This window comes from Rhinolophus hipposideros (genome assembly GCF_964194185.1).
Source record: "Rhinolophus hipposideros genome assembly, chromosome: X".
Taxonomy (NCBI): domain Eukaryota; kingdom Metazoa; phylum Chordata; class Mammalia; order Chiroptera; family Rhinolophidae; genus Rhinolophus; species Rhinolophus hipposideros.
The window spans coordinates 55456644-55483501 of NC_138046.1; the positions used below are offsets into that span (position 1 = coordinate 55456644).

The following is a 26858-nucleotide window of genomic DNA, read 5'->3' on the forward strand; positions in this document are numbered from 1 at the left end:
GGTGTGTCGCTTGACGGACTGACCAGGTAGTGCTCTTATGTGGTCTGAAGCTGGCCTCTGGTGTGTTGTTTCTGGTGTCTCTTGGGCGAGGCTACCGTACTGGGCAATTTCAGCCTTGCCTGTTACTGGCCCATAGCTATCTGGTAGGAGCTTCAAAACTATATGTGGTTGGCTGCTGCCTGTGCTGGATCTTGAGGCATGTGGGGGTGGCCTTGCTGTGAACTGAGGCTGGCTTCTACCCAAAATGGATCTGAGGCAGCTTAGCAAAAAGCCCAGGGCCCCCTAGGCCTGTTGCCACCTGCCCGGTGCCCGTAGGCCCAGCTGTTGGGACAGGCTCCTTAGGTGCGCATCCCCGGCTGGGTGACCTGGTTTAGAGAGTACCCTAAGCTATGCAGCACGAGCTGGGCAGAGTGGAGTTCAAATGGAGTCACGAGACGTGACTGGTGGTTTTTACAAAGTTAATGCAGATTCAGTTCTTATGCCAGTGCCCAGCCTGTGAACACCTTGCACAGTGCCCTGAGACCACTGCCGCCTGCCACCACCTCAGGGTCACAAATTCCCGAGAGCTGTCTCCCAGTGTCTGTGGTGCAGTTTTTGTGTCACCGTTCACCACCAAAATCTCCCCGGGCAATTGGGTATTGTCCAATTGTCCACTGCTGTAAAAACCCTCCTCCAGGGCTTCTGGGGGTGGAGCCTGTGGCCCACGTGCCTAGAGTGCCCCTGGCAATGCAGCTTTAGGTGGGCGGGGCGGGGTTCCACAGAGCCAAGGGGTGTGGCCAGTGGTTTCTACAAATTCAGTGAAGTCTTGGCTTCTGCACTGGTGCTGGGTCCAGGACCACTCCACAAAAATGCCCTGAGAACATTAGTCAGTCACCGACCATCTCAGGTTCCTCAAGCCACGGCCTGTCTATGCTGCAGTGCAGATCTTGGCTTAACGCCCTCCAGCAAATGTTTCTGGGCCACCACAGGCCCTCTGCCTGCTTTAATCTGCAGACTGTGGGGTGGGGACAGCAGTCAAACAGTCACGAGTTTCCTGGGCAACATAGCACCAGCTGTGCAGAGGGTAGGGACCCAGGGTGTTACCAAGGCAGTTTGCACGTGCAGCTCGCAATGTGGTCCCAGATTTGCCCTTTGGGGGAGGGTTTAACCCTGAAACGATGGTGCCCCCCTGTAAGACACATGTGTGCAGGCTCCCCTCAGCGTCAACATTGGCTCCCGTCCCTCCAGTTCTCACGCCACAGGCACTCAGTTCAGTCTTTCCTCACACATCCCTGGGCCTCCCAAGTTGCCACCCCTTCCGCCAGAGACCAGGTGAGTGCCCATTAGCGAGCGAGTCTCTGTGCTCGCTCTACAAGTGGGCGCCTGGGTTTCCAGCCACCGTCTGCCCCACCAGGAAGGGCAGACAGAGTCCTTGCTGATTTTCACTGCCAGATGCCGTGGGAACTGCTTTCCCGGCACAGGACCCCTGGGCTCGGGAACCTGACGTGGGTTGGGGGGAGCCCCTCCCTCTTCAGGGGGCCCTCTGCCACTGAGGTGACCCGCCCAGCATTCAACCTCTCTCTGTGGGTTTGGGGTCAGCCTGTTTCGTGTCTCCGCCCCTTGTACCACTCTCCATGTAGCCTGTTTATATCCTCAGTTATAGTGGTTCTGTTCAGCTATTGTTCAGATGATTCTTAAGGTTGATTGTTCTAGAATTATTTGCAATTTTGGTGTGATCCTGGGATGTAGCAGGCACAGCATTTACCCAACCCACCATCTTGAATCTCTGGAGAGAAATTTTATAATACCTGTTTATAGTTAAAAAAACCTCATACATTTTAAGTGAAAAATTCCACTTACAGGTATCTACTTAAGAAACACTTCAGCATGTATATTAGGGGATATAAGTACAGAAATACTTGTAACAGCAAAATAAATAGACATGTAACTCCTTCAGTAGCATATGGAGTGGAATATTATGCAGCATTTAACATGAATGAACTAGAGCTATATGGATCAATATGGGCATATCTTAGAAATATAATACTGGGTTATAAAAAGCAAGTTGAAAAGGACATGAATAGAATGATTCCATGTTCATAAAAATTTTTAAATGACAGTATATAATATTGTTCATGGCTACATGCATATGTAGTAAAAGAATAAAAACTTGAAGGAAATGATACCAACTTTAAGATAGTGGCTACCTATAGCGAGAGAATGAGGATGAAGGATTATGGGCATGGGTATATGTAAAATGATACCTTTTTAAAAAAAGGAGATCTGAAAGAAACATAGCAAAATGTTAACATCTGTTAAAACTGGACAGTGGTTATGGGCTTCGGCTATATTATTTCCTGTGCTTTTCTATATGATGGATATATTTTACAATTTAAAATTCTGGATAGAGAGTGATTGCCTTACAATACATGATCAGGAATGTTCGTTTCCCTTCTACCTACACCAGCATTTTGGTTGTTGTTATGTATTTTGTTATACATTTTTTCAGAGAGGTTTCTAATGTGCTTAACCTAGAAGGGTTAATTTCCTCACCTAAAAGAATTTGAAAGGTAGGCAGTGCAGGGCTGATATGACAGCTCCATGACATCATCAGGGACCTAGACGTTTTCTGTCTTTCTGCTCTGATGAACTAGCATCTGTCCTCAAGCTACCCCATAGACTGACCTTTACATGTTAATTCCAGAAGCAGGAGGGAAGAAAGTCAGAAGAAGGGCTCATCGTCCAGCCTGTAAAGGAGGCTTTCTAGAAGTTCCACCCAACACTTCAGGTTACAACTTACTGGCCAGAATCTACTCACATGGTTACATCTTGCTGAAAGGGAGGCTGGAACATGCAGGTTTTCAGCTGGTTATACTGCCCAAGATGTATAACTAAGGAAGGAAAAGAATATTAGGCAGCAATTGTGAGTCTCTGTCAAAAACAAGAGCCTAAATGTTATAGGTCTCTAAGTCATAGCATTGTTTTCATTTTTCACTGAGATTGAGAGATCTGAAAGCATGTGAAGCTCTTTCATCAACTTTGTAGACACCAAATATATTATAACTCATAAGTGTTGTCCTCGAATTCAAAGAGGTGTAAATTTTGGGTGCCTCTGTTATTGAATAAACAAAGTCATATATTTTTTTCAGAGTGAAAAACATGCTCAAAATGTTATGTTTTATTTGCAAATGCGTGGAGAACAAAATGAAGTGCCTAGTAAGAAAATGAAGATGGATAGTAGAAATTTTCAGGTGAGTGGTCTATGTTGATGTCGTAATTCTAAACTTTGACTTACTGAATTTCTCTAACAAAATTGTGCTTATTTTAGGTGCATAAGAGTGAAGTAGTTGACAGAAACAAATTTTGTGATCTCTGCAACATGATTTTTAGCTCCCCAGTTGTTGCTCAGTCTCACTATGTGGGGAAAGTCCATGCTAAAAAATCGAAGCAACTAATGGAGGTGTGTGATCGGGTATCTCCATCAGGATTTCAGCCAGAGATGGGTAAGATTACATTTACCTCTTTAGCTTCAATACAGCGTCTCCCTGTCATTTTTCCCCCAACCTTGCCATCCATTTTTTATCAGGGAAACTTTCAATCCGGGGCGATAAACTGATTCTTCTTCTTCTGCCCAATTAATGTCTTTCTGTTTCTTTGTCATTTAATGTGGAGATTATAATTGCTAACTAACTTTTAAGAAATGTTATGACCTCTCCTTTTCAGTTTATTAAATCCAGATAAAAGCAAGTGATTTGCTATGCGGCTATAAAGAAACAACAATAAGCAGCCTGAGCTCTCCAATTTCTAATCAAATCATAACATCATAGCTCTTTCTTATTTCTTCCCCTTGGCATCTTTCTCATTCTTGTTTTGCTTTAGTACTTTCTAAAACATTGTCTCATATGTGTGTTCTGACCAGTGTATTCACTATATAGTTGTGATGCAGCATTTCCTGGCTGTAACTGTAGGCAAAAAAGTAAATAAGTTATGGCATCTACTTCTACCCTGATAGCTCATTCCTTTCTTCCTATGAATATAAAGAAAAAGTATCAACAGGATCGTCAATCAGTAGTTATTGAGTACTTATTTTATGCTAGATCCTAAAGATACAGAGAACTATAAAATGTTTTGTCTTCCCTCCTTCCAGTGATGTTGGACCATGAGTGTGTAAGAGATCTGCCGCAAAGATCTCACTTCTGGCCTGAGGGGAGTACACCCTAGAAAACCCAACTTGTACTTGAAAATATTTGTGCTAGAACAAAAAAACATAAGTTGATTAGTCCTCTGAATAAATAATTTACTACATTTTCAGTAGCTTCAACACTTTAGGAATAAGGCATGCCTGGCATGGAAAATTTGCCAACATTAATTTCCAACTCATAGTGTAGGCCTCATCCAGCATTAAAACATATTGTCTTGGGTGGGGGGTGGGTGATGAGGGTAAGGGGGATCAAATATATGGTGATGGAAGGAGAACTGACTCTGGGTGGTGAACACACAATGGGATTTATAGATGATGTAATACAGAATTGTACACCTGAAATCTATGTAAATTTACTAACAATTGTCACCCCCCAAAATAAAAAAACAACACAATTATTGTCTTAATAAATGAAGCCAGAATTATTTTAAAATCTGTTCTAGTCTCTCTAATTTTTTTGTATTTGTTTTTGCCTGTCAGTCTAAAGAGGGACAGAATCAATGTGCCCTACAAAAGAAAGCATCTTGTAAAGCCTTCTCTTCGCCCCCCCCCCCCGCCAAATTCATCAATTTGGGCTCAGAGGGGAGACTAAATGAAAGAGCTCTGAAGAAACTGTAATTGTGAAACCATATAATTTTATAGTCTTAAGCAACTGCATAAATTTTATTTCGATGCAGATACCACAGATAGGGACTATGTGGATGATTTACTGCTAATCAAGAAAGACACCAACTTACCGTGTTTCCCCGAAAATAAGACCTGGTCTTATATTAATTTTTGCTCCAAAAGACGCATTAGGGCTTATGTTCAGGGGGTGTCATCCTGAAACATCATGCTAGGGCTTATTTTCTGGTTAGTCTTATTTTTGGGGAAACACTGTAGAAGTTGCTACCACCTGTTTCTTTTTTCTTTTTTTTTAATTAAAGTTTTTATTGGGGTGACAACGGTTAGTTAAGTTACATAGGTTTCAGGTATACAATTCTGTAATACATCATCTATATATCACATTGTGTGTTCACCACCCAGAGTCAGTTCTCCTTCCATCACCATATATTTGATCCTTTTTACCCTCATCTACCACCCTCTACCCCCCACCCTCTGGTAACCATTAAAACTATTGTCTGTGTCTATGAGTTTTTGTTTCTTCATTTGTCTTGTTCCTTTCTTGTTTTCAGTTTTACATACCACATATCAGTGAAATCGTATGGTTCTCAGCTACCACCTGTTGTACCCTCACTAATTTCAAGAACCATCCTAAGACAGCTCTCATACTTTCATTGATTTTTCAACATAATATAGTCGATGCCTGATGCTTCTGTATCTTTGTTGGAGAAACTTGGTGGCAGATTTGAATTCAAATTTCCTTTGTCACAGAAGGAAATTATTTTTAGTCTGAGTACCTTTATCCAACAGCCGAACGGAAAAAAGTCCAAAGGTAGTGGGTTTGAAAAGAATTCTGAATTTCCCTAATAACTTTATAATCAATGCAACTCTAATAGCTGAACACATGTTGATCACTTCTTATTACGACTGTTTCAGCAGGTGTGCCTATTACTACTACAGAGTCAACATTTCTGAAGCCCCTTGCTGTCAAGCCTCCTCCAGGTGGGATTAAAGACAAGACCGTGCCTTCCTCTTCCAGCACTGCTTTGGATTTGAATAATCCAAACAAGTATTGCAAGCTCTGTCCTGCTTCCTTTAATAGTCCATTAATGGCCCAACAACATTATGTTGGGAAAAAACACAAAAGAAATGAAGCTAGGAAGAAGTTTGTAGACAAGATAAGAGAGGAACCTCTTCCAGCAAAATCTGATGCAAATGGTAAACAGTAAAAAATATCACAAAACTCTTTAATAGGAAGTTTATATTTTATAACACATACTGGCTTATGTATATGCACTTTTATTCTTGTTGACTAGGAGGTTGATAGTACTCATGGGATCAGAGAATTTTAGAAATAGAACTTAGAGTCTATGTAGTTCTGTCTGTTGTTTTTCTGGAAAATGAAACCCAGAAAGTTTTATTTGTTGTTGTTATTGTTGTTGTTGTTGTTTGTTTGTTTTTTTTAGGAAGGCACAACTCACAGTGGCCCATGCGGCGATCAAATTAGCAACCGTGGTGCTATGAGCACCACGCTCTAACCAACTGAGCTAACCAGCCAGCCCTAGACCCAGAAAGTTTTAGATGACCCTTATTAATTACAGAATCAAATATAGGTATTTCCACGGTTCCTTGTACAGCATAGGTATATAAGGAAGTATTTTAAATTAGTATCGTATGGTTATATCATTCAGTCAATAAGTATGATTTAAGTGTCTCTTGGGTGCCAGGCTAGTTATTCTTGGGAATACAAGAGAGGATGGATATACCATTTTCCCTGAAAGAGCAAGTGTTTAATAACACTTCAATGCAAAAGGCTACAGACCTGGTGTTTTGTGTACATATTTATGGTAACCAGAGGAGTGAAACATGGTTCAAAAAAATCTTCAGAGAGGAAGTATATGATTTAGATTGGTAGGAGTGGAAAGGAAAGAGGATGAACAAAGGAGCTAAGAAAGAGTGGCAAGAAATCAGGCACATTAAAGATTCTGATCCTGACTGGAGTGATCCACTTGCTTTTCTAACCATGTATTTTCCCCCCCACAGGCACCTTCTCATTACTAGTATATTTTATTCCCTTTTCACATTATCTCTTCTACCCACTTCTTTCCCTCTACTCACTGTTACTTTTCAATTCTTTCCTTACTAGACGTTTTTTACTTCATGCGAAAATATTCATTACTCCCTTCTTCTTGAACCTCTATTCTCTGTTTATTTTTATTATTATTTTATTTTTTTTAATTTATTGGAGTGACATTTGTTAGTAAAATTACATAGATTTCAGGTGCACATTCTGTATTACATCATCTATGAATCCCATTGTGTGTTCACCACCCAGAATCAGCATATATTTGATCCTTTCATCATATGTTTCAATCCATATATTTTCCTTTCATCACCATATATTTGATCCCCCTTACACTCATCTCTCACCCGCCAACCCCCTTACCCTCTGGTAACCACTAACCTATTGTCTGTGTCTATGAGTTTTTGTTTCTCATTTGTTTGTCTTGTTCTTTTGTTGTTTTTGGTTTATATACCACATATCAGTGAAATCATATGGTTCTCTGCTTTTTCTGTCTGACTTATTTCACCTTAGCATTATACTCTCAAGATCCATCCATGTTGTCACAAATGTTCCTATATCATCTTTTCTTAACGCTGGATAGTATTCCATTGTGTATATATACCACAACTTCTTTATCCATTCATCTATCGAAGGACATTTTGGTATTTTCCATCTCTTGGCCACAGTAAACAAAGCTGCAATGAACATTGCGGCACACGTGTCTTTATGGATAAATGTTTTCAGATTTTTTAGGTAGATACCCAGGAGAGGGAGTGCTGGGTCATATGGTAATTCTATTCGTAATCTTTGAGGAACCTCCACACTGCCTTCCATAAAGGCTGCACCAGTCTGCATTCCCACCAACATTGTATGAGGGTTCCTTTTTCTCCACAGCCTCTCCGACATTTGTTACTATTTGTCTTGTTGATGATAGCCATTCTGACTGGGGTCAGGTGATATCTCATTGTGGTTTTTATTTGCATTTCTCTGATGATTAGTGATGTTGACCATTTTTTCATATGTTTATTTGCCATTTGTATGTCCTCTTTGGAGAAATGTCTCTTCAGGTCCTCTGTCCATTTGTCAATTTGGGTTGTTTGTTTTTTTGTTGTTGAGTTTCAGAGTTCCTTGTTTATTTTGGATTATTAGCCCCATATCGGAGGCACTGTTTGCAAAAATCTTCTCCCATTCAGTTGGTTGCCTCATTATTTTGTCGATGGTTCTTCTGCTGTGCAGAAGGTTTAAGTTTCATATAGTCTCATTTATTTTAGCTTTTACTTCCATTACCTTTGGAGTCAAATTCATAAAATGCTCTTTGAACCGAAGGTCCCTAAGTTTAGTACCTATGTTTTATTCTATGCAGTTTATTGTGTCAGGTCTTATGCTTAAGTCTTTGATCCATTTTGAATTAATTTTGGTACATGGTGACAGATAGCAGTCCAGTTTCATTCTTTTGCACGTGGCTGTCCAATTCTCCCAGCACCATTTATTGAAGAGGCTGTCTTTCCTCCATTGTATGTTTTTAGCTTTCATCAAAAATTGTCTGTCCAAATTTATGTGGTTTTATTTGTGGGTTCTCAATTCTATTCCATTGGTGTATGTGTCTGTTGTTCTGCCAATACCATGCTGTTTTGCTTATTGTAGCCCTGTAGTACAAGCTAAAGTCAGGGAGTGTGATACCTCCAACATTTTTCTTTTTCCTTAAGATTGCTTTGGCTATTCAGGGTCTTTTGTGGTTCCAAACAAATCTGATGATTTTTTTGTTCTATTTCTTTTAAAAATGCCATTGGGATTATGATGGGGATTGCATTAAATCTGTATATGGCTTTGAGTAATATGGCCATTTTAACTATGTTGATACTTCCAATCCATGAGCACGGAATGTCTTTCCATTTCTTTGTGTCTTCTTCAATTTCTTTTAAAAATGTCTTATAGTTTTCAGCATATAGGTCCTTCACATTCTTGGTTAAGTTTATTCCTAGGTATTTTATTCTTTTTGCTGCAATTGCAAAAGGAATTGTTTTTTGTATTTCTTTTTCTGAGATTTCATTGTTATTATATAGGAATGCAATGGACTTTTGTACGTTGATTTTGTAGCCAGCAAATTTACTGTATTCGTTGATTGTTTCTAATAGCTTTTTGGTGGAGTCTTTTGGGTTTTCTATATATAGCATCATGTCATCTGCAAAGAGTGGTAATTTAACTTCTTCATTCCCAATTTGGATGCGTTTTATTTCTTTCTCTTGCGTGATGGCTCTGGCAAGGACTTCCAAGACTATGTTGAAAAGCAGAAGTGATAGGGGACAGCTCTTTCGTGTTCCTAAACGTAGAGCCATGGGCTTCATTTTTTCACCATTAATTATGAGATTAGCTGAGGGCTTGTCCTATATGGCCTTTGTTATGTTAAGGTATTTTCCTTCTATACTTATTTTATTAAGAGTTTTAATCACAAATGGATGTTGTATCTTCTCAAATGCTTTTTCTGCATCCATTGATATAATCATATGATTTTTTTTCTTTATTTTGTTTATGTGATGTATCACATTGATGGATTTGTGGATGTTGAACCATCCTTGTGTCTCGGGGATGAACCCCACTTGGTCATGGTGAATAATATTTTTAATGCATTGTTGCATTCGATTTGCTAGAATTTTGTTTAGGATTTTTGCATTTGTATTCATCAGAGATATTGGTCTGTAGTTTTCTTTTTTTGTGTTGTCCTTACCAGGTTTTGGTATCAGAGTAATGTTGGCCTCACAAAATGAGTTAGGGAGTACTGTGTTTTCGTCAATTTTTTGGAAGAGTTTGAGCAGGATTGGTATTAGGTCCTCTTTGAAGGTTTGGTAGAATTCACCAGTGAAGCCATCTGGTGCCGGACTTTTCCTTTTGCGAAGGTTTTGGATGACTGATTCAGTTTCGTTACTGGTGATGGTCTGTTTAGATTTTCCAGTTCTTCATGGTTCAGCCTTGGAAGGCTATATGTTTCTAAGAACTTGTCCATTTCTTCTATTTTATTGAATTTGGTGGGATATAGTCCTTCATAGTATTCCTGGATGATCCTTTGTATTTCTGTGGTGTCCGTGATAACTTCCCCTATTTCATTTCTGATTTTGTTAATTAGTGTCTTCTCTCTTCTTTTTTTTTTTTGTTGTATTTTATTTTATTTTATTTTTACATCCCTCACACCGTGAACCCCCCTCCCCTCATCCACCACCACCCCGACCTCACACCGAGCCATCACATTATACACATAAAATTATAGTCGGCATTCATTAATGTCCAGCCTCTGGTGTACAATGCCATGACCAGGCATCCACAGCATCCCTGACGTGGTCTCCCAAACATGACACATGTCCATCTCTTCTTATCTTAGTGAGTCTAGCCAAGGGTTTGTCAATTTTGTAATCTTTTCAAAGAACCAGCTCTTTGTCACATTAATTTTTTCTATTGTCTTTTTGTTCTCTATTTCATTTAGTTCTGCTCTGATTCTTGTTATTTCCTTTCTTCTGCTGACCTTGGGTTTCACTTGTTCTTATTTTTCTAGTTCTTTAAGGTGTAACATGAGGTTATTGATTTGGGATTTTTCTTGTTTCTTGAGATAAGCCTGTAATGATATAAATTTCCCTCTTAATACTGCGTTCGCTGCATCCCAAAAATTTTGGTAGGATGTGTTTTCATTGTAATTTGTTTCTATGTATCTTTTGATGTCTCCTCTAATTTCTTCTTTGACCCAGTCGTTCTTTAAAAGTATGTTGTTTAATCTCCATGTATTTGTGTTTTTTCCTGCTTTCTTTTTGCAGTTGATATCCAATTTCAAAGCCTTGTGATCAGAGAATATGCTTGGTATGATTTCAATCTTCTTAAATTTGCTGAGGCTAACTTTATGTCCCAATATATGGTCTATCCTTGAGAATGTTCCATGTACACTAAAAAACAATGTATAGTCTGATATTTTAGGATGAAGTGCTCTATATATGTCAATGATGTCCATTTCATCTAATGTGTCATTTAGGGCTGGTATTTCGTTATTTAATTTCTGTTTGGATGTTCTATCCATAGCTGTCAATGATGTATTTAAGTCCCCTTGTATAATTGTGTATTGGTCAATTTCTCCCTTTAGTTCTGTTAGTAGTTTCTTGGTATATTTTGGTGCTCCCTGATTGGGGGCATAAATATTGATGACTGTTATGTCTTCTTGTTGTATAGTCCCCTTTACCATTATTAAATGTCCATCTTTGTCTCTTGTTTTTTGATCCAATCTGCTACTCTGTGCCTTTTTATTGGTGAGTTCTGTCGGTTTACATTCAGGGTGATTATTGATATGTGAGGGTTTCCTGTTATTCTGTCTTTAGTTTTCTGGTAAGGCTGTGTCTCCATTGTTTCTTTGTGTTTTTGTCGTTGTCTATTATTTCTGTTTGGTTGTATTCTATGATGTTTCCCTCTGTTTCTTCTTTTATTACAGTATGTATTTCAGTTCTCAATTTTTTTTGAATGGTTACCCTTAAGTTTATGTAAAAGAAAGTTTGATATTTAGAGTATTCCATGTTTTTCAGCACGCTTACTTTCTCCATTCCCATATTCCAGTTCAGGCCTTTACTTTCCCCCTTTTTATGTTGCCCCAAATTGTCCCTGTTGATGGTGGTCGAATATCATACTTTAGTATTTCTTGTAGTGCAGGTCGTGTATTAGAAAATTCCCTCAGCTTCTGTATGTCTGGAAAGGTCTTTATTCCTCTTTCATATCTAAAGGATATCTTTGAAGGATATATCATTTATGGCTCATAATTTCTCTCTTTCAATAGTTTGAATATTTGGTTCCACTCTCTCCTGGCTTGTAGAGTTTCTGCTGAAAAATTTGATGATAATCTAATGGGTTTTCCTTTGTAGGTTACCGTCTTCTTTTCCCTGGCTGCCTTGAGGATTCTTTTTTTTGTCGTTGATTTTAGACAGCTTCAATACAATGTGCCTTGGAGAAGGCCTGTTGGGATTGAGGTAATTAGGTGTTCTATTTGCTTCTTGGATTCGAGGATCCAGTACTTTCCACAAGTTTGGGAAGTTCTCATCAACAATTTGTTTGAATATATTCTCTGTTCCCTTCTCTCTTTCTTCTCCTTCTGGTATGCCCATTATTCTTACATTGCTCTTTCTGATAGAGTCAGAAAGTTCTTATAGAGTTCTTTTATTTCTTTTAAGGTTCAAGTCTCTTTCTTTTTCCATCTGTGTAGTTTCCAGGTTTCTATCTTCGATGTCACTGATTATTTCCTCCATCTGGTCAACTCTACTACCTAATTGGTTATTTCATTCTTAATTTTGTCTATTGGGTTCTTAATCTCCAGAAATTCCATTTGGTTCTGTTTTAAAATTTAAAAGCCTTTTAAAAATTAAAGCCTTTTTAATATTAAGTCTTTTAATAGCCTTTTTAAAATTTAAAAAGGCTTAAACCACCGTTTTCAGCCTTCTTCCCTCAGTCTTTTCTCCTAGGTCTCTGCCGTGAGCGTTGGTTTCAGCCGTGTTATATGCTGCCCCCTCAGCCCTGTGGGTCGTAAGTGGAGCCCTAGCCGTTTGAGTTCTTCCCTCTCCCGCAGCTATGGTAGTTCCGGGATGCAGTGAGCTCGGAGCACTGAGCCAGGTCTGCGTCCTGCGCCCGCGCAGCTCCATCTCTGCACTTCTCCCTTCCCTCCTTCCCCGCTCGCGTGACTCACCCACCTTTAGGTGAATTCAGTAGTGGGCCTGTTCGTCCTGCCTGTCTGCTGTGCAGGGAGTCCTTTGTGGAGTTATTGTTGTTCTATTAGCTGTAAATTCCAGGGGAGCTTTACAGAGGCTCACCTCAGGCTGCCATTTTGATGACTGAAACCCTGTTCTTTGTTCCATGCAACTCCTTACGTCTGGTTCTTCTCTTGTTTTTCTGTTTCTTTTGTGTTTTCTTTGGGGGCTCTTTTTTTAATTCATTATTTAAATGTAGGTATTCTCATGGTTCCATTCTTGACCTTACAGTACAAACACGACGTAATGAACCCCCTGGTTTCACCGCTCATTTGTGTATGCTTATGACCTTTGTGTCTTGCTTTTAGACTCATATATCCAAAAGGCAGCTTTTACTTCTCCTGGATGCCTCAGAGCCATTCCAAATCCACCTAAGTTGTTTAAAGTAGAAACCTGTAGTTAGTTGTGAATCCCAGTTAACTGTGAACCCCACCTTTTTCACTTTGTATCCTAATGAAGCACCAAGCTATGACTGTTTTACCTCCAGAATATTACTTTTACTTTATCTCCAGCCCTGCTCTTCCCACACAAGTTCAGGCCTTCCACATCTTTCCTAGCACTTTATGGCCAGCATCATCATCATCACTTGAGAGCTTGTTAGAAAAAAAAAAAACAACAAAAACTTAGACCTCTCTACAGACCTGCTGAATCAGAATCTGCATTTTGACAAGGTCCCTAAGTGATTTGTATGTACGATAAGTTTTGAGAAGCATTTGTGTAGAATATTGCCACAACCTCCTAACTACTCTCCTTGGTCATCAGTTTTTTCTCTCCAAATCTGCACTCAATTTAACCATGAGAATGTTTCACCTAAAGTGCACGTCTTTCTATGTTATTCCCCTGATTAAAAATTCTGATTTGTTTCTCTGTTTTCTAAGGATAAAATCTAAGCTTCATAGCTCTTTATCATGTTGTTCCTGCCTGCCTTCTCCAGGCTTATCCCCTGCTACTTCCTGCCGTCGTCTACACGGGTCAGAACCTACAAACTTTATGGTTTCCAGAAACCATTATCCTATTGCTTGTCTCTCTCTCCTTGCTCATGTTGCCATGTTGCCTGCAACATCTCCATGTCCCACTTCTCTTGGCTAATTTGTACTCATTCTTTAACATGCTACCTCCTTGGAAGCCTTTTCACTTCCATCAAGGCTTATCTTCTGTGCTTTCTTAACCTGCATAGCTAATTATCTCTCCATGTGTTTTTGTTTCCCATTAGAATGTAAGGTCTTTGAGGGAAGGGACTTCACCTCACTCTATTTCCAGTGTTAGAGATAGAAACTGGCACAGAGTAGGCCTACCTCAATAGAGATTAGTCTGACATATGAACCAGTGAACTGTTCATCTTTATATATTGAATGCTAACCCTGTGTACTATTTCAGTTTCCTACTTAATGTGATTGAACATGTCCCCAAAAGTTACACAGATATCTGCGTTTTTATCTAGGATTTTAAAGAATGTTGATTTAGGCAAGTGTAGAAGTAGAAGTCTTAGGCCTTCTGAAAGTAGTAGTTGTTTGTAGAAATGACAAACTTCCACTTGTTGAGAGGTTTTTGTTTTTGTTTTTTCTTGTTGGGCTGAAGATATGTGACATTAGTAGTTAGGTAAAGTTGGAACTGAGTCAGCTATGAGAAGTGTGTGCACTCTGAAGGGAGGTTCATTTTAGCACTCTGAAATTTCAGGGTTATTAGAATAAGAGGAGGAGGATTTGGATGAAATTTTCATCTGGTCAGGAAGGGGCCGCTGATTATCAGCATAAATCAATCCAGTCATTGAAGTCATTTTACACTAGCCTCTGAAGCTAGAGCTCAAAGAACAGATTTTCAACCCTGCCTTGACTATTGCATTTTGAAAACAGTAAACATTTGAGGTTTAAAAAATAGCTGTGAAGCCCCTATTATAAAAGTAAGCAAGTGGTAAGACAAAAAAAATTAACATGTGCTACCTTAACTGTTTTGCTCTTCACCCATCTTCTCCCTTCTGTCTCTGCCTTCTTTTCCATCTGCTATTGTTTATATGTGTTTCTAGTGTATCTAATCTCTTTCTCTCTTTCTTCATCATTCTCACTGCTTTCTCCATGTCTCTCATCCAGCCCAGATCTTATTTAGCACAGGAATGGCTACCATAATGATAACGGAACTGAAGTATCTATCTATCTATCTATCTATCTATCTATCTATCTATCTATCTATCTATTTATATGTCATATATATATATATATATATATAGTATTTGTTTTGCTTATCTTACTAATTTCTAGCCCAATTATTGCATTTAGATGTTTCATCTTCACCTGTAACTCAGCATATCTAAAATTGAATTACTAATCTTCTTTAAAACCAACTTGAATTTCCCAAGTTTTCTTTGTCAGTAGAACCACTATTTGTCACCTACACTTGAATCTTTGAGGGCATCTTTGACTACGTAATTTCCCTATATCCTATCCATCAGCAAGTCTTACCAAGTCTTCTTAGAACTATTTCTCTGTCCGTATACCCTTCCATTACATTTCCACTACCACCATCTTACACTTTAATGCTGCAACAACCTTCTGAAAAGCTTTACTTATACCTCATTGTTATTTTCTCATTCCCTGGTAGCAAGATTTTAACCCTGGATCATTTGCACAGCCCACCTTTTCTACTGTTATATTCAGGATACTGAGTGATGGTATGGAAAATTATACAAGGCTAGAGATTGGGTACCTGTACAGAGTCTTGGTATCCTACCTGTATGGACTTTTAGTCCTACTTAATTATTTTCCTTTCCTTTTACTTTCTTCTTAGCAATGATTTTTAAATCTACACCACTATCCAAGAATCTCTTCCACTGTTTTGCTCTCTCCCTCCTCACACCTATCAGGCAAGCTTATTCCTTATTTTATTAAGAAAAAATAGACCATCAAATGTGGATTACCAAGTATCTTGCCTTAACCAAATCATCCCTTAACCATGAGTTCCCCTTTAACTGCTACACTTTATCCTTCCCTTCTTAGCCAAGTTTTGTTGCTGTTGTTGTTTTCCCAAATATGTATACTCTTAACTGTCTTCACTGTTACCCCTAAACTCACTGTCATTTGTTGACACACATCCCCCAGCCCTCCACACCACTGTTCCACCCTTCCACTGAAACTATTCCTCACAAGGTCATAGTGACCTCTAAATTTCGAAATCCAATAAACATCTTTATTCCATTCACTAGTCATTCCTCTTTAAAAATTTTTACTTTCTTAGCTCCTTGACATCAATCTCTGATTCATTCTTATAAATCTGTCCTTTACTTCGTGACCTTTTCAGGGCCCTCTCCTTCTCTACCATCTTAGTTTAAAGAGTGGCACTTTGCAGGGTTTTATCATTGTGTTATATTCATATGTCCATCCATAGACTGTCCTCAGAAGATCTCATTTACTCTGGTTGTTTGAACTATCCCCTTGCTCTGACTTCTCCAAAATCATTCTGATTTATCTTTTGCCTTACAAACTCCTATATCTAATTGCTTGTTGGACACCCTTACATGGAAATATCACAGATACCTCAGACTCTGTGTGTCCAAACTTAAACTAACCATTGCTTCTTCTTCCACCTCCTAAAACAACACTTCCTTCTGAAGTTGCAGTTTGAGTTAACAGGATCACCACCCACTCAGTTGCCAAACCAAGATGCTGAGAGTTATTTTAGACTGACTCCTCTATATTCCTCCTTTTCCCTTATCTCCCACAGTCAGTCAGTAAGTTTTGCTAGTTTCAATGCTAAATGCTTCACCAATCTCCCTGTTTCTCTACACATACTGTGACCTTTCTAGCCCATGCCTTACTTGTCTCTTGCCTGGTCTACTATATTTACAGAACTGTGGTCTCCTTACTTCCAGGTTTGCTCCTCTCAAATTCCTCCTCTGTTTTGCAGCTACAGGAGAGGTTTCTTTAATAAAACACACAGCTTATCATGTCACTTACACTTAAACCACTTCAGGGTTCCCAAAACACAGAATAAAAGTCTAGGCTCCTTAGCATAACATATACCGTGATCCCCCCAAAATAAGACCTAACCGGAAAATAAGGCCTAGCATGATGTTTCAGGATGACATCCCCTGAACATAGATAGCCCTAATGCGTCTTTTGGAGCAAAACTTAATATAAGACCAGGTCTTATTTTCAGGGAAACACGGTATGGCTCTCTTTGATCTGACACCCTTTTGTTCTCCTGCTTGTATTTTATTCTACAACAATTCCAAATTTTAAGAAATTCTTGGAACCACTTCTTTGCTTTTTTATGCTCTTTCCTCTGCCAGCTATACTCTTACCAACTCTTTTCATCAAGTTAACTGTTTTTCATCCTTCCAAGTTTAACTTGGAACCACTACTTTAGAGGAAACTGGGACTCCTGCTTATCTTGCATCATCTCTTCCCGTATTCCTCTTCAGACCCCCAGTTGTGCTCAATGCCTCTGCTTCTTGGGGCTCCTGTACCCCATAAGCATATCTCTCTTACCTTTTACCAAATGAGATTGAAATCTTCTGTTCGTGTCTCTGTTTTTCACTTGGATTTGTAAGCAACCAGCCCATTTTACTCATCTTGTACCCTTAGCATGTAGCATGATGCTTGGTGCCACATAGGTGCTCAGTATTTGTGAAACAAATTATTAGAATTCAACACATCATGCTCATTTTCGTCTCTGCTATTCCTGATACTGTTTTCACCTGGAATGCCCTTACCTGCTTTCCTTACAATTCAAGTCCTTCTTGTCCTCCAAGATCCATCACAACAACTTCTCTCACTGAGGTAGCTCTTGGTATTCTCCCTTTCTTCTGATTTCTCATAGGCTTTACTATTCATGGACAAGTACATTAATTATAACCTGTTAATTGAATTAGCTCCTTGAGACAAGGGATTATATTCTCTAATATCCTTCTCAGTGCTTTATATGGTAACGAGTATGTAGTTTTTCTCAATATTTGCTAATTGTTTATTGAGAGGCAGTGTCATGTACAGGGATAAACATAGATTCAGAGACATGTTTGAAGTCACTCGCCCAGTTGCACCTCAGATTCATCAGATATAAAATGAAAATAAGGCTATTTCCCAGGATTTAAAAATAATGAAATGAAGCAGTATATACTATACCCATAACAGAATAAGTCCTCAACAAATGTTAGGGTTTTTCTAAAAAAAATATTTTGTTTTCCTGTTATAATATAAAAACAGATAAATTGGACATTTAAAAATTTTTCTTCATAAGATAAATCCCACATTAAGTTGCATTTTTTTTTTTTTTTGCTTACATGTAGCTCTGAATTGATTTCTCCCCATTTACGATATTAGACTTATGGTTCTCATCCTTGACTACATATTAGAATCATGCAGGGAGCTTTTAGAAATACTGGTGCTCAGGACATCTGTCAAATCAATTAAATTAGAATATCTAGGACCTACACATTCGTGTTTCGTTCTCTTTTTTTTAACTCCCCAAGCGATTACAATACAGAGCCAAGACTGAGAACCACAATGTTAGATTATAAAGACATGCACTTCCCTAAGTATGCTTTGAAAACAAATACTTTAGTAAAGGGAGTTATGATTAGGAGAAATGTGGGCCACAAGGGTGTTAGGTTATGGAAGATTCTGACAGGTACAGGCTGCAAAGGAATCTTGAATTTCTGGGTGAAGTCAGAAACAAGGAATCTTAGCAGGGCTGAGGGCAGCACAGCTGGACAGGGCCATGGAGCAGATTCTGATAGGAAGATGGAGAGTGTAAGAAACATAGTGGAGACAGGTTTCAGGAGGATTATACCAGGAATTTTGATCTTGGGGGCAACTTATATCTTCACAGGAAGGGTTTACACCATTTTTATTTATTATTGTCTGAGATGTTGATATCCTAGAAGAAGATACAGAATGTCAGTGTGTGAAAAAGACAAGGGCTAAGGTAATAGTAACCAGATCACAGTTCCAGAACAGCCTCTGGATGTCCCATATGTGACCTGCAGCTCCTCTAAACCCCTGTATAATTTTATATTATAATCTTCTGATGTAATTTGTGAAGAAAGGGAGGAACTGAGGAGAACATTATATATAATATACTTTGTAAGCACTAAACAAATATGTAAAACCTTTCAAATATAATCTGAGTTTATAATCATAATGAAGATCATTGGCTTGATAAACTAGGACAGTGGTGCTCAACAATGGCTGCACAGATAAATCATCTAGAATGCTTTCAAAAAGAAAGCCTGGTTCCACCCCTAGAGATTCTGATTTAATTGATCTGATGTGTAGCTGTATTATGATTATATTTAAAGTTCTCCACATGGTTCTAATGTGTAACCAGTACTGGGAAGAACTAATTTAGAGGAAACTGAGACTCCCGCATATCTTGCATTAACTTGGGTGTCCTCAAAATGTATGGTATTGGCCAAGCGAATCTAAGCTTTAATTTCCACACCGGTTGCAACAGAATAGTTACAATTTCCTGAAAAGCATTGTTGCGAGCATGCAGAATCCCGATTTAATCCTTAGCTTTGCAAGAACTCCAGAATCTTCAAAGTTGATCAGTCTCAAATCAGGGACTCACCAAACCACAGACAAACGTGGAAGATGCTGATAAATAACCAAGGAACTGGAAAGGTATTCAGTTAGTACGTTTCTCACACAGTCTCTGATAATCAATACCAGGGGTATTGTTAAAATACAAATTCCCTTCCCCAGAGACAGTGAATCATGTTCTCCAGGGAAAGGGCCTGAATATCTGTATTTTTAACCAAAACTCCAGGTAATTCTTATCAGAAAACTCTGGGAAACATTGTAGTTTAAGTTCATATATTGTCATTCTGGTATTGATTTAAGGTAGGAGGAGCTATATACCAGGGGTGCCAAAAAAATGTATACACGACTTGTATTCATCTTTTGTACTGAGTATTACAATTTTAATACTGTTTCCTTTCTTAAAACGTGTATACATTTTCTCTCTCTCTCTCTCTCTCTCTATATATATATATATATACACACACATACATATTCAGTTCCCACAGTTTTAAAAACATATTTATCACCCAGGGTATCCTCTTTTTGGTATCAAAGAATATGGGGACCAAATTCTAATCGGAAAGTGACTTTGTGAGCACAAAATCAGAGCACACGAGGTAGTTTTGAGTAATTAATCATTCATTCAGCCTTTGACATAAACTGCTGAGCTCTCTCTTGGGCCCACCACAGAGTATTTGTCAAGAGTGAGCAGAGTCCTCCTGTTCTTCAAAGTCAGTATCTTTCTTTCCCCTTGACAGTAGTCTCCCATTTCTATGAATAATCTTTGCTTTTGACAAGGTGACTATACTTGGTAATGACTGTTTTAGCATCCTTTAAATGATTAAGTCACTGTTTGATTTAAAAGATGACCTTACTTGACCCCAAAATCTCTCCAGCCACCAATTTATTGCCTCTTTTTGAGGGTGGTATTGTTTTTATATTTGACTCATGAAATTTATTAATTTGGTTCTTTTGATCAAAGAGAAAGGAGAAGGATGATGAGATTTAAAAAAATAAAAATTATCCCCTGCTTCCAATTCTACCTAAGAATCAGAATAGAGAGCTCACCAGTATACCTATTCTGTAGTTCTTGACTCTTTTGAAGTGGTAACTAGCAGTATTGTTTTAGAATTTTGCTTTCAGCTTTTGTCCTGAGGGTGGGTCTCACTAAACCTCTCTCCTAAAATCTGTCTGTGGAAATTACGTTTGATAAATTAATGCGCTACAGTGATTTCAGGTAAGAGAGTGGAAATTTGCTTTTATTTGTCTTTAATCTTTAGGGATGTTTCAGGTTTGGATGGGTGTAAAGAGAATTAGGGGCAAAACAGGATGGTTGAGGGGTTAAGAGGCAAAGGTTGGCTGAGGATGCTAAATTTGAAGTGCCTGCTGCACTTCCACGTAGCAACAACAAGCAGGCAGATAGCAGTTTCTAGGGAATGATGCCAAGGGTAGAGAAACAGTGTCAGTGTAGTGTAAAGAATTCTGGGCTTTAAATTAAGAAATATGGGTTCTAAGAGGTTATCTCTATTACTAACTGGCTCTGTGACTTTGACCAAGTCATTTGACCTCTCTGGGACTTCTCTTTAAGTTGGGAAAGTTCAAGTAGATGACCTCCAGTAATTTCTTGTCCAGCTGTGTGATTCTAAGTGTATCCATATTGATCTTCTTTACCTGAACTCTCCTTTTTTTTTTTTTTTAGCATTTAATATGAGAACCTACGTTTGTCATATTTGCAACGTCACCTTTACATCTTTAGAAATGTTCCAGTCCCATATGCAAGGAAGTGAACACCAAATTAAGTAAGTATTTTTTGCCAAAATGCTCCTGTGACACCAAAGACCAGGGCTTCTGTCAAGTATCCTTTCATGTATTTTACAAACTTTCGAGGCGTTCATTTCCCTATGAGTTAATCCTGGGTATGGCTGGTGGATTTGTAACATACTGCACTCTAGTAGCATCCCCCCGGAAGTTCTCTAACCATGATAGTATAGTGGTAGAGCTGGCTAATTGGTACCCTCCTAAACAGACAGCATTTTTCGTCTTTAGAGTGATTCTAGAGGATCATTCTCTGGCTAACCATACAAATTCAAATAATCAAGGTAGGTTGGCTTAGTTCCAGGGATTCGGTGATCTTGACATCATCCTTCCAGTGCAGTATAATGGGTAACAATAAAGGTCTTGCAGTTAGATCTGGATTGGAGTACCAGATCTATTTTTCTACCAACTATGCAACTTTGGACAGCTGTGATACACAGTGGTTATAATGAAATATAAAAATACCTGTAATGTGCCTGGCCTGGAACATAGTAGGAGCTCAATAAAAGTTTATTCCACTGTATTCTATTATTTCAAGGAGGAGTGGATTGAGTGGACAATTGGGGGTTGAGTATGTCAGGTAACAGGATAGAGGAGCACATAACTATTGTATATTTGGTCTATTGCTTTTAAAATCAAAGCATAGTATTTCTGTTACATTATTTTATTCTAGTAGAAAAGATTTATATTTTGAGTCTAAATACTTAGGGGCTAAATCATCCGACTCATCAAATTAACCTTCATTTAGACTTAAAAAAAAATCTCAGTCTTTCAGAATAAATAGCCATTTATTCAAGGAACTGACTAATCAAAACTTGCAAACAATGTGACACTCAGATGAGACCATCTTCAGGACATTAAATATTGTCAGTCCTTTCCCACACATCCCAACATTCCTTACATTTTAAGTGCTACAGATATGTCTGCTTCTCTGTACCCATCTTCCTCCCAGGCCTGAAAATGTTTTTACGTGTAAAAAATTGTGGGATACCCAGGAGATATGTCTATTCCTGCTGCTTCTTTTTGGTATAAAAAGTCATGATTTATAGTTATTATACTGAGGTAGATTTTTAAAGTTTGTTTGTGGTTTTGTTGTGTGTTTTTTTCAGACTAATCTTTTTGAAAGCAAAGAAAATATTCAGAATAAAATAGTTTAGTAACAAGAACTTTCTACTGTCTTCTTTGCAGAGACTCCACTGTTATCAATCTCGTGAAGAATTCAAAGAAGACACAAGACTGTTACCAAGAGGAATATGCAGATTACATCAAAGTGCAAAAAGTCAGAGAACCAGAGCCCAAGACTTGTTTCAGAAAGATGGAAGAGAGTTCTTTGGAAAACCGTGGGTACAGAGAAGTGGTTGATTCCAGGTCCAGACATAGAATGTTTGAACAGAGACTCTCATGTGAGACTTTCCAGACATACCCAGGATCATACAATATTTCACAAACGGTGGAAAACCAGTTACCTCATTACTTACCAGCTTATTCAAAGAAAACATACGACTCTTTCCAGGATGAACTGGAAGATTATATCAAAGTGCAGAAAGCCAGAGGACTGGATCCAAAGACTTGTTTCAGAAAGATAAGAGAAAACTCTATGGAAACACAGGGGTACAGAGAAATTGATTTTGGACCCAGACAAAGAATGTATGAGCAAAGATTTTCAGTTGAGACTTCGCAGACCTACCAACAACCATACCCTATTTCACCAGTGGAAAGACAATTACATCAGTGGTTACCTGCTTATTCAAAGAAGACATACGACTCTTTCCAAGATGAACTTGAAGATTACATCAAAGTGCAGAAAGCCAGAGGACTAGAGCCAAAGACTTGTTTCAGAAAGATAAGTGATAGCTCTATGGAAATCCATAAGTACAGAGAAATGGTTGATTCCAGATCCAAAAATAGAATGTTTGAGCAAAGACTCCCATTTGAGACTTTCCAGACCTGCCCAGAATCATACAATATTTCACAAGCGGTAGAAAACCAGTTACCTCATTGCTTACCAGCTCATGACAGCAGACAGAAACTAGACTCTATGACCTACTGTCAAACCAACAGAGACTATTTCCCAGAAAAACCAGTACCCCTGAGCCTTAGTCAGCAAGAAAATAACTCTGGGTTACACAGTGTGGAATCTGAAGTTTATAAGTACCTCTCCTCAGAAAACAATGCCAGTGACCCTCAAGCAGGTCATAAACGGAGACATCAAAAGAGAAGAAGGCACCTGGAGGAAGGCGAAGAAAGGCCAGAGAAAGAAGAGTCGAAGCACAAAAGGAAAAAGAGGTACGGGGCCATGGATGTCGACAAGGACAAGAACATCCGACAAAGGAAACGAGGGGGAGGTAAAGCCAGCGTCGCTGCAGGAAAGCTGAAACACCGAAGAAAGAGGACAAGCCATGCTGTACCCTCTGCAAGGGAAGGACGGAAGCACAGGAAAGAGAAAAAGAAATCTGTTGAGGAAAAGACAGAAGAGGAAATGCTTTGGGATGAGTCTATTCTTGGATTTTGAACTTTAAGTTGTATTGACCTGAAGATGAAGACATCTTGTGAGTATGGGTATAGACAAAACAAAAACCAAAACAACAACAACAAAACATTCAGTAAAGAAAGAGAGGTGGATACAGTCAGTGTCAGTTCAGGAAAGCTTAGATGGATTGTGTGTGTGTGTGTGTGTGTGTGTGTGTGTGTGTGTGTGTGTGTGTGTAACAACTGAGACTGAATTAAAGGAAGAAACAAATGAGCCTAAACCTAGCCTCTGAGAAAGAAGAACATGAGAACACAAGAAGATAAGAGAAAAGGAAACCTGTTGAAGAAAAGACAGAAGAGTCAGTCCTTTGGGATGAGTCTACTGTTGGATTTTGAACTTTTTTTGTTTTGTTCTCTTAAGGTTGAATTGAAGAGTTTGGTTTCATGCAGTTTATGTTATTTGAATTTTCCTAAGTGGATAATAACTTTAACCTCTAACAAAAGCCAAGTGAAGTAAAAGTATTCAGTATGCTTTTTCCTGAAGTTACTTTTCCTCATTTTCTTTAAAAAAAAAAAAAAGAAAAGCAAAATTACATGTTTCTCGTGTATAATGTAATTTACCTGAATGAGGCTGTCTCTACTTCTATTCACCAAATTGCTGTGATAGTGAATTATTTACACAAGGGAGATCATTTATTTTAAATGAAAGAATGACCAGGCATTAGAGAATCCATTCCTTATTTGAGTTTGTGTTAGTGTTGGTGATATTTTATGGTTGTTGTGTGTTTGTTTATGTTTCTTGATTTCCTCCAGGAAAAACGTATGAAGCGATTTAGACTGATTTTTTTGTTTGTTAAATCTAATTTTCAGTGTATTTTTGTATTTTCTAGTTCTGAAAGTGGAAAACGAAAGTCTATAATAAGCTTAGATGATGTATAGTTTTAAAAGCACTGATAGAAAAATCAGTCTATATTCTGGAAATGTTTATATTACATTAAAGTGGTTTAATTTCTACATATTGTTTTATGTAAATGATCATTTCCCAGCTAAAGATCATTTTACTTTGGGAGTGAGAGGGGAAATAAGTAAACAGTTTGCACCTCTGGGAAAATCACATTATAAAGTTGTAGTAATTTTATCTCTTGTACGTCTTGCTTAGTAGAAGCTGATATTTAGACTTGAGCTCAGTTTTCAGTTAGGGAAATATGATCAACTATATACAGAAGAAGGAAAAATTTATAAGTAGGAGAGGGCTGTGAGGGTACATTACCTTTAAATTTGTTCCTCTTGATTATTTTTTTGACTCTAGTGCTCCCTTTTTTATGATAGGCCCCTCCTGTAAGCGTTTGAGCATCACCATGGTATAGTAGAAAGAATAATAGCCTGGGAATCCAAATGTCAGCATCTGGTCTCAGTTGTACCATCAAGTTGCTGTGTGACCTTGTGGGAATGTCATCAGAATCCAACATAGAGTCATCAGGGATAGGAAAACATAGGCTATAGTATTCCCTTAATGTGTTAATCCTATCAATAAAGTAAATAAATTTAGATGGTGATGTATCTTTAGGCAAGGCATTTAATAGTTGGTCTTTCTTGAGATTTGAATAAAATGGTTAATATGAGCCGAAGCATAATATGACTGGTTGGGTTTATACCTGGTTGAATGAATAGTCCAAAAGGGAGTTAGATGGCCCCAAAATTAACTTGGATTCCACAAGACTGTTGGTATAAGATTATTTCGTGCTATCATATCACTTCCCCTCTTCTTCACACATCTGGTGTACTGGTGAAAAGAAGGGGGTAAAAAAGGGGGGTGGAAGAAAAACCAGAGTAGAGCAAATGGACTGTCAATTAGCCACAAAAAAGGCAAATTTTCTTTTTTGCACATGCCAAAAAAAGCATTTTTTTCCCACAGAAAATGTGAGGCAAGATAAATTGAATTGTAAGCATGCTTAGAATTGATCATTTCTTGTGCAGAAGACCATTTTTGTGTTTTTAAAGCTGGGGGTGGGAATTCAAAAACCATATATCATGAGAATATTCACTAAGATACCAAATTACTGTGATCTTTTCAAAATAAATAGATCAATGATTCATTAAATCAGCCATACAATTTTAATCAATACTGGGTAAGTTATTCAAATTTTAAACATTAAAACCATTTCAATTGGGTGGTGTGGCAAGTCAAGTTGGAGGAGGGATATGGGTGTGGTGTTCACTATATCCTTGGAGAAGTCACCAATGACTTGCTCTAGAAAGTGATTTTAAAAGTTTTAGGACAAAATTTTTTTGGCCAAAAATAAACTTTAGGTTAAATTAAGACCAGTATAAAATAAATTTTCATTTAACTAGTATTATTTTCGGTTGTAGTTGTAGACAAGAATCTGGAGCCCAAATTTGGCACATTTGCTTTGCTCCCCACTTCTGTCTCTGAGCACTTGGAGGTAAAAGTGTAAGCCAAGATATTTAAATACATATGCAGGATCCAATGAGATCTCCATTTCTGGAGTTGAGTACTGAATCTAGTAAGGTGAAATTTAATAGTATAAGTATTAAATCCTGCATTTGGCTGTGGAAAACAATACAAAAACATTTAGGGAGGCATAGTGTAAGATATTACATGTGAGAGTGGACGTAACAGGAATGGTGGCAGCGGAGTGCACTTTTTGAGTTCTCTGGATTTTATCACAAACGGGACATCTGTAATCCATCAAAGGACTCTCTGCTCATCATGCAGAACAGCTAAGAGACTCGTGCAAGGATTACTTGAAGGTGGGCAAATTGGGCGAGAAGGGGAAGAGGGACGGGAGCGGAGTGGAGACACGGCCATACTTGTGGCTGTAGAAACGCTGCCCACATCTGCGGCTGTGGAAACATGCCCGCATCTGTGGCGGTGGAAACGGAGCTGACATCCACAGCTGCAGAGACATAGGGGATCCCAGGACGGAGCAGAGAACACAAAAGCCAGGAGGTGGGCTCTTTCCCTGTGTCCCAGAGCTGATCTCTCTTGCCGAGGGAGCAGCATATCCAGCATTTGAGGCAATAACCTCAGTGAGACCTCCAGTTGGGCCCTAGGCCGGACACAGGACACAAACTCCATACCTGGGCCCCTCCCCACACTCTTCCAATCCTACCCCCACCCTTCCAGAGACTTAAACTGGCTCCTGAACTGAGGAGTAGTGTCAGACTAGAGGAGCCTTAGTGCTCAGGCTCTGGGAAGACTGGCGTGCAGCTCTGACCCAGGTAAGAGGCTGGGAAGAGTGTGATTTTTGCTGGGCTAGGAGAGAAGAGATTCCTCCATGCCCAGACACCACCTTTTCTGGCCTGCGGAAAGAGTGTGCTACGGCTGGGCTGGGAGAGAGAAGACCCCTCCATCGCCAGCCCCCACCCTTTCTGACCTGCCTAGGGCAGGGCAATTACAACTGCAGAGGCACTCCCAGGGATCAGCAGTA

General features: G+C 38.8%; 1 protein-coding gene across 5 annotated transcripts in view; it reads left to right on the forward strand.

The window, feature by feature from the left end:
* The window catches only part of ZMAT1 (zinc finger matrin-type 1), a 55087-nt gene extending 30666 nt beyond the window's left edge, over nt 1-24421 (forward strand). For 2 of the 5 annotated variants that reach the window (XM_081043137.1, XM_081043141.1), the window contains exons 3-7: nt 3129-3230; nt 3308-3482; nt 5720-6001; nt 20822-20921; nt 22126-24415. In XM_081043137.1, coding sequence (XP_080899263.1) covers nt 3129-3230; nt 3308-3482; nt 5720-6001; nt 20822-20921; nt 22126-23449 — 1983 coding nt within the window. In that variant the 3' untranslated portion in view covers nt 23450-24415. Of the gene's footprint in view, nt 1-3128; nt 3231-3307; nt 3483-5719; nt 6002-20821; nt 20922-22125 lie in introns of all 5 variants that reach the window. The other 3 variants (XM_081043139.1, XM_081043138.1, XM_081043140.1) reach the window with 3 other exon arrangements.
* Nucleotides 24422-26858: the final 2437 nt, after the last annotated feature.